Here is an 8,734-nt window from a genome sequence, read left to right as displayed (position 1 = left end):
TATGTTATCGGTTTTCAAGAGAGAGAGAGGAGATGTTCCTCGTCAATCTTAGTTTAAGGAACCATGTATATATTGTGAAACTTTTGAATAAATTTTTTAGTATTGTAACAGAACTCACGCGAAAGCGTTAAAATTTTTCTTTCAATAGAGAAATTTTTCATGGTGGCTCCAGAGAGGAGCAAGTTTTTCCTTTTATTTAAGTACAAAATGTGTTAATTTGCGAACTCTTCTCGGCAGTGGATGCCAGAGGTGATGTTCGTGAAATCTTCTCAGCAGTGAATGCGAGAAGTGTGAATTTGTGAATTCTCAAAGGCAGTGGATGCCTAAAAAGTGCATTTCTTTCGTGAATTTTATCAAAAGGCAGTGGATGCCTAAAAAGTGTATTCGTTTCGCGAATTTTCCTAAGGCAGTGGATGCCTAAAGAGTTTATTATTTTCGCGAACTTTCCTAAGGCAGTGGATGCCTAAAGAGTGTATTATTTTCGCGAACTTTCCTAAGGCAGTGGATGCCTAAAGAGTGTATTATTTTCGCGAACTTTCCTAAGGCAGTGGATGCCTAAAGAGTGTATTATTTTCGCGAACTTTCCTAAGGCAGTGGATGCCTAAAGAGTGTATTCTTTTCGCGAACTTTCCTAAGGCAGTGGATGCCTAAAGAGTGTATTCGTTTCGCGAACTTTCCTAAGGCAGTGGATGCCTAAAGAGTGTATTATTTTCGCGAACTTTCCTAAGGCAGTGGATGCCTAAAGAGTGTATTATTTTCGCGAACTTTCCTAAGGCAGTGGATGCCTAAAGAGTGTATTCTTTTCGCGAACTTTCCTAAGGCAGTGGATGCCTAAAGAGTGTATTCGTTTCGCGAACTTTACTAAAGCAGTGGATGCTATATACACACATAAATATATGTTAATTCAAGTACCAGAAGGCAGTTATTATAAATATGACCAACTGCCGCAGCAGCACGTGGTCGTGGAGTTAGAAGCAAGAGGTAGCAGCAGTATCCTCGGCACAATCGGAGAGACCATCGCTAGAGATACCAGGAACTGTCAACCAGCGGAACCAGAAGCAAGCGGTGGCATTAGATGCAGCAGCACCAGCATTGGCACTATCAGAAGTGACAAGAACAATCCGAGCCAGAAGGTTTGGACCACTCAAGAACCAGTCGGCACCAGCAGCAGCAGTAGTATCCCAGCACCAGATGAGTTAATCGAAAAACAGGTATAGAATTAATCTATATTAAGAATTATAGGGGTTGCGATAGCAACCATGGGAGTTTTTAAAATAGGGGCCAAGAGAGCAAAGAAATGATAAAGGAATAAATTCGTACGGTCAAGTGAGCCAACATTAAAATATAAACAATAAAATTAGTAGGAATATGGAAAACACATACAAGATGATTACCACTAAATACTTCACACGTAATGTGAAGGGTCACTGTCACCTATGTCACGAGTCTGATGAGGAACAGATGATTTATTGTTGCGAGTGTGAGCGATGGTTCCACTTGAGTTGCACTAATCTAAAGCAAGCCCCTCTAACGGGTGATCGGTGGATCTGTGTCAAATGCACAGATCTAGAATATAATTATTCGAAGAAAGTGCGAATAAGTGACTTAATAGGAATACTCGCTACTAGCATATATCCTAGTGGGTGGGGAAATTATTATAAGGAGGATATGCCAACCAAGCCGCCTCCATTTAGGGTAATTAGTGAATTGCATAGGCGAGTAAATGGCAATTCTGAATCTGAGTTTAGAAACTCAGAGGAATGCCATCAATTAAAAATGCCTCCTCCTTGGAATCCTGATCTAGTTGATTGCAGGAGGAAAGGTAATGATTCAGATGACAAAGTATTTGAATCATCTAAAGTAACCAGATTAATTGCACCTCCTCCGTGGAACCCTAAGTTGGCTAGGTATATGAGGAGGAAAAATGACAATTCATCTGAGTCAGAAGATTCAGATGATGAAGACAAACTTGAAGTGATACAAGTTGAAATGAATGAAAAACTAGGAGATGTTAGTCCTCAGAGCGGTGAAGATGGCTGCTCATTCCCAGTGAGGAAAGAGCCATTTAAAACCATATCAGTCGCAAAACGCGAATCTGATTATGAGAATAGTTTGCCCGCAATAGGCAAAACGGGTATCATCACAGATGTATGGGCTGTGATAGAAGAAAATACGAAAACCTCCACAGAAAGAGGAATTATGGCGGAAAAGAAAAAACCATGCGTGATGCATGAAGTCAGGGCGGATGAGATATCTGCAAATAAAGAAATAGCGGATTCCAATAATGGAAACGCTAAAAATTTTAAGATAGAAAAACTATCTATCAACCTTCAAGATCCAGAATGGGAAAGGCCAGCTACTGGATTAATTAAGAATTCTGTTGCAACACTGATTGTTGAACAGAAAATAAAATACCCAACTGAAAAACGGTTTGAAGAAATAGAACCACCTGTAGCAGTAGAGGAAGTAGTCCTCAGAAATAGAACAAAAATATTAGCAAAATTTTATTTGAAGACGAAAGCCTGGCGTGAAGGTTTTAAAAAATTCCTTAGAAGTGCAAAGTTCATCCCAAAAATTGGGAGCCAATGTAAAACCAAAAGTGTTATCATCAAGATGGATGATTCATCACAAGATGCTAACATACAATTTGAAAACTCAACAAATATAGAGATTTGTGTTATTGAGCCTCCGAGGAAGGTAGCGCCAGAAATAACACCAAAGGAATTGTTTATAAATGAATCTTCATTTCTTCCAAGGAGAAATAATTCCCACAATAGAAAATCATATTCAGTCGATAATTATAGTATTGGAAATCTCGATAAATACTGTACCCCAGATTACCAGTATCCTCGACGTCGTATCAAAAACGACTTCCACTCTGTAACCGCGAGTTACACTATTGTACCATCATTAACGAAATATGATGAATATTCTATTTTGCAAAATTTGTGACATGTTGACAATATTTAGTCATAGGGCAACACATATAAAATAATGCGATCGTTATAGTTAAAAGCCATAGATTCGTATAAAATAGGACTACTTATAACCAAAAAAATTATGGCTCTGAATAACTTTCAAATCTTTAGAAGACTGTTTCCTAAGTATTAGGGGCGTCTATTTACCTGTATGACAACGAGAGCAATACATCTTGAGTTAGCGCAAGATATGAGTTCGGATTCTTTCATTATATGTTTCCGCAATTTGCAAAATTATGGCCCAGATAGGGAAATTATTACCGTAGATCAAAACTATAAACTCTCTAATATAGAGGTTGGAAAGTTTGTTTTTTCAACGTTTGTAATATGTTGATATTCTTTATATCTATATAAAGTATAGAAAATCTTAAGCTTGATAAAATATAAAGACGAAAATCTTAAAATGGAAATTTAACAAAACTGTTAACTGAATTAATTAGAAAATATTTTTAGGCAAATGATTTGCTTGAAGTTCAGCAAGTGAGCTGCTGAAAGACTTTAATACAATTTAAGATACAATTGTTTCGTTATAAAATGGACCCAATAAAATGATAACTTGTAAGGTCCAAAATATCAATTAGAGCAAAAAAGAAGAGACTGTCTGGTCAAGCGTCAAGCATTTGGAATGCTCAAAACATTACTCTGATGGGTTAAAAGTATAGCAAGTATTCTGCTGAAAAATATACATTGACCACTAAAGAAAAAATTATGGCGCAGCAAGTGATATGCTGAAGCCAGTTTCTATACGAATGATTGGCTCAAAGCTCAGTAAGTGAATTGCTGAAAGGAGCGATATCAACTGTAAATTAGTTGATGGTAGAAAAAATTAAAAATACAGCTATGAAGAATTTGGAAGACTGATTTGTTAGCAAGTGGATTGCTTAACCTTCAGCAAGTGATTTGCTGAAGGGGTCAAAACCAAAAGTTTCTTTTTTAAGCAAGTGAATTGCTTAAAACTCAGCAAGTGGATTGCTGAGAGTAACAACATCACCAGTAAGTCGGTTGATGAAATACAGCATGTGAGATGCTGAAGAAAGATTTTTTAAACAAGTGGTTTGCGAAGCTCAGCATGTGAGTTGCTGAGAATATGATCAATGCATTATTCAAATGAATATTAAAAGCATAGCTTCCAGTCTTAACTGAGGGAAAGATTGGAGATGGTTAACTATACAATGTAGATGACATTATGAGTTATTTGAATACAAGTAACAGGAAAAAAAAATTGAATGAAATTTTTAAATGTATTTCAAAGTATATCACACTATGAGAGCATGAGTTGCATGCATAAAGAAAACGACTTGAAAAAGTTTATGTGAGCTACGATCAGTCGTATTATATGATTAGTCGGAACAGTTACATGAGAACTGAGGCTTTAAAATTGGATTTAGTATTCAGAGACAAACTTTAATGTTAATACTTGCTGAAGGAACGGTAATTGTACTACCAAAAGATTAGCACATTGACTAATTATTTCAAAAGGATGTTTTGAGAAAAACAATATCAGCAATGTAACAAGACAACTAGCAAAGGGATGTTGGATTCAAGATTCCTTTCTTGGCAACGAGATAACTTAGCATTAAAATAGAACGTTGTGTTTGATGAAAGAAAATCTTATAAGAGAAAAGAAAATGTAATTTGCATTTCCTTTAATGGAAAATATTATATAACACTGAACCTCAATGAATAATTTTCCAAAAAGAAACTTGAAGTTAGTTTATATAATTAACGGTTATATCAAATTACTAGTGAGAGCAATTATTCGAAATTTACGAATGTTTACGATTAGTTTGCATAACTGTATGCAGAATAAAAATGAAACAAAAAATACTATTATTAATAAAACAAATAATAAGTTATGTTTTCTAGTATAAACTTGTAAGTGTAAGTGTAAGGAAAAGATAATAATGTGAGTGAAATCAAATCACACAATAAAACACAGAATAAAGCGATACAGCTACAGATGGAAATATGTTCAAGCAAATGTATATGATTTAGAACATGTAGAACGACTATCAAAAATTTAAATTAAAATGTAGAAAAGAATGATAATACTGAAGAATTTGGTAAATCTATGTAGTAGATTTACGGAGTCCGGAATGTTACGGACAGCTGAGGCTTATCGCGAATCGAGTTAGAGATCCATAAGATAAGCACTATTTGAGATTATATTTAGAAAAGACCTCCAAGCGAGGTATAGAAACGTTTAGAAAGGACCAATGTAAGGCAATTAAAAGATGTAAGAGCTCAAGTGTTTTGTTAGGCTAGAAAACGCTTGTAGTTCGAAATTATTGCCGGTCATAAATTCAGAATGGACGAATATTTAAATAGCGTCCGGTAAACAATTTAATGCATGCATCATTTAGGATGCATTTTTATTACCCTTTTCCATCCCTAGCTGCGCTCAGCCAGATACACCAGCAGGGTGTAATAAAATAAAAGGATGTTATTTAGAGCGAAGGATGGAAAGGGGAAATCCAAGAATAAGATAGGCGCACCGACGAGGTGCTATAAACTTAAGGTATTTTCTTAGGGTAGTGCAGCCGTCTCAGACTGCACGTTACCATACGCTAGAAGAAGGGACAAGGAAGGTAGATGATCTAAACGAAACCGATATGTTATCGGTTTTCAAGAGAGAGAGAGGAGATGTTCCTCGTCAATCTTAGTTTAAGGAACCATGTATATATTGTGAAACTTTTGAATAAATTTTTTAGTATTGTAACAGAACTCACGCGAAAGCGTTAAAATTTTTCTTTCAATAGAGAAATTTTTCACCATTGCTTGGGCAGTGTTGGGTTTTGTATTTTATTGATGTTTGAAAAAGTTTTTATCAAAATGGCATGTTAGAGGAAAAAATAGATATTGTTACGCGTACAATGATAATGAGTATGAATTGTCGTGGAGAGGCATTGCAGGAAGTAGCAGCTATACTCAGAAGAACCCACTATACATCAAAGAAAATCATAAACAAGTGGAAATACGAAGGTACCATGGAAAATCTTCCAAATACTAGGAGATTGAATTTTGTTATCTGTTAACATTACTGAGCTGATTTCAATTTTCTTTACAAGAAATACTTGAACTGTACACTCAATTTTGCAACGTCTGAATTGAAGATTTCTGTTTGTCTTTTAAATATGAAGTAGAAATGTAATCATTTAATTTTTATTTCTTATCACTACATGAGAGAGAAAAGGATCAATTTTACGATGAATACGAGTCACTTTTAATTACATACTTTTTAACCCCGAAAAACTCAAAAATAACAAACCAACACGAGGTATATACTTAATTCTGTGATTGACTGTATCTCGATAAGCTAGATAAGCTTGAAGTGTAGTATAAAAAGGGGTATACCACAATAGTTCAAAACAATGGACGCAATGGCCCAACAAAGAAAAAAACATCTGCATCTTCTCAGACAGTCAAGCGGCACATAAAGCCCTCAATGCTTTCAAGTGCTCTTCTGGGAATGCATTTGCCTTTTACGGTACAATTTTACTGGATTCCAGGCCACTGTGGTATAGAGGGAAATGAACAAGTAGATGAACTTGCCAGACGTGGTTCAAGCTCTCCTTTCACTGGCCCAGAATCATACTGTGGAGTTTCTGAATGTGTGTCAAAGAGTGAGCTGAAGCCCAAGGATGTTGGGTTCGTGTCGCCGATCAGGATTATAAATTTCATTAGAGAGATTATTCCTGATTGGAACCTCTCTCGCTATAACTTTCAGATTATTGCTTCATCAATAAGCAGCAGATAAACATGAAGCGTAATAGAAATAATTAGGCATATCACAATAACTCAAAACAATGGACGCAGTGATTCACACCCAACATGAAAAAAAAAACAAATCTGCGCTGAACTTTCTTTTCCGCTTGTCTATTCTAGATGATACGGTAATCGTTTTACCGATGAATCTGTGGATATCAATTCTCATAGTAATACTACATATTATTTCCTGTCTATATGTGTCGAACAACAAATCATCACGAGCTCTCCCATATCGCTGGCACATTTTCCACCACGGTCTGTTGGTCGCTCATCTTGTGAATCATAAAGTATCCCTGAATTTGGGCCGGACTAGCCTCCTTCCCTATCTTCATAACATTCTCAGCGAACAGTTTTGCATTCGCTTCAGTTCCCTCTCCGGTGTGGAAACGCAGAAACATTTGCTCTAGCTGATGTCTACTGCAGTATCCAACGTACTCCTTCACATCCACCCGGCCCGGTCGTATCAATGCCGGATCCAGTCGATCGAGGTAGTTGGTGGTCATAAATACGATTCGCGCCTCCGTGGACGCTACTCCGTCCAGGCAGTTGAGCAGACCGCTAAAAGTCACCCGGTTGAGTCCTTCGTACGCTGCTTTCTGCTGTTTGGTATCCTCTCTAGAAAGAAATGCAGCATCAATGTCCTCTAGCAGGATGATCGACTGTTGTGGGGCAACGTTCATCAGATGATTCAATCGGTCATCCGTGAGACCCCGCTCGGACAAGTTAAGCAGGCAAATGCCGAACTCGATTTCACCAGCTAATGCAGTGATGAAACTGGATTTACCACATCCAGGGGGACCATGTAATAAATAGCCCCGCCGGTAGGGGATACCACGATCCGCGTACCACTGTGGATTGCGAATAAACTCGCGGCAATCGTTCAGGATCCTATCCGTTACACCGTTGTCCAGAACAACCGATCTTATGGGACGACGTTTCCGAGGGTGTCCGAAGGGACGCCACTCGGAACCCATGGCGGTATACATTATGGTTTTCCCTTCGGTGTTTTTAAGAGCTAGCTGCCTGGCTACAAATAGTGCTGCTAATTGAAATTATTAACCAATTTATTGAAAAACTACCTTCCTCCAGAATTCTAAAGTATAGATTTTTATCGCGTCCAAAAGCCGTCAATTGCACGGTCTCCCAAGGAACTCCCATATGCAGATCGAGCGTATGCTGTTCTCTTGCACGATCCACCTTGATCCACGTTCCTCCGTACCGCATGATATGTGTTCCGACGGAGGGAATGAAATCATACTTTGTCTTAATGTGGCCCGTGTCGCGCTGCTGAAAGGATGTTTCCACACTTAGGTGCTGGGTGTGTTTGGCACCCTTCTGAGTAATCCACTGAAGAAGCCATTGGTACGATTTATCGCGACAGGGAACCTCCAACGTTATCATGTAGTGTCGTCGGAATAAGATTAAGCTACCTTGCAAACCCTTACGCAGAAGAGCTGCACCGGCACCAATACCGAATAGTCCAAATCCAGCCCCGAAATAGGGATTATCCGACAACGATCCAATGTAATCGGCAATGGTCATTTTTCTATAACGTGCTCAAACCTAAAATCTGTATCAGTCTGACGTAATTGATTACAGTCTTTCTATTAATACCTCGTAAACATTTACTTACCTACAAGCTAAACACATGATACTGACGAAACATGAGAACACAAACATACGGCCGAAGATTGGAATCAAAACAAAAGTGAAAACCCTGAAAACCGAACCGGGCACGAAAAATGAACGATTGATGAACTTTGTGAGATGACTCACAAGCAGCCAGAATGAATAACTTATCGACATTGCGCTAGTCGAATTTACTCAAATTTGGGTAAAAAATATCGAAAAATGTAAGCATGGTGGCTCTTATGTTGGATTTAAAAAGTTGAAAAGTTGAAAACATTCACATACACCGGCATCACAATTCGTCTGCATACGTTCAACGAAAACGTCTGCATACGTTCAACGAAAACGACCGGCAGGAT

The 8,734-nt window shown here is 37.8% G+C and overlaps 1 protein-coding gene across 2 annotated transcripts; it reads right to left on the bottom strand.

Moving 5' to 3' along the window:
* Positions 1-6,784: 6,784 nt before the first annotated feature.
* Positions 6,785-8,476, bottom strand: LOC129779624 (mitochondrial chaperone BCS1). Of its 2 annotated transcripts, none has more exons than XM_055787212.1 (3): positions 8,380-8,457; positions 7,826-8,326; positions 6,785-7,773 (listed from the first exon to the last, which is right to left on the bottom strand). In XM_055787212.1, exons 2-3 carry the CDS (start codon positions 8,286-8,288, stop codon positions 6,962-6,964), a joined length of 1,275 nt encoding a protein of 424 aa, XP_055643187.1. In that variant the 5' UTR covers positions 8,289-8,326; positions 8,380-8,457; the 3' UTR covers positions 6,785-6,961. The 2 variants fall into 2 exon arrangements, with proteins under 2 accessions (XP_055643187.1, XP_055643186.1); XM_055787211.1 differs by having other exon boundaries at positions 6,811-7,773; positions 7,826-8,316; positions 8,380-8,476.
* Between the last annotated feature and the right edge of the window lie 258 nt (positions 8,477-8,734).

The sequence above is a fragment of the Toxorhynchites rutilus genome, chromosome 3 (assembly GCF_029784135.1).
Source record: "Toxorhynchites rutilus septentrionalis strain SRP chromosome 3, ASM2978413v1, whole genome shotgun sequence".
NCBI classification, from domain to species: Eukaryota; Metazoa; Arthropoda; class Insecta; order Diptera; family Culicidae; genus Toxorhynchites; species Toxorhynchites rutilus.
The sequence above is the reverse complement of the archived record's forward strand: the minus strand, read 5'-3'. Positions and strand labels throughout refer to the sequence as shown.

Coding starts and splice junctions, on each gene's coding strand:
- LOC129779624 (XM_055787211.1), bottom strand. CDS start 8,288: ATGACCATTGCCGATTACATTGGATCGTTGTCGGATAATCCCTATTTC. Junction 7,774..7,825: donor CTTTAGAATTCTGGAGGAAG/GTAGTTTTTCAA, acceptor CACTATTTGTAG/CCAGGCAGCTAGCTCTTAAA.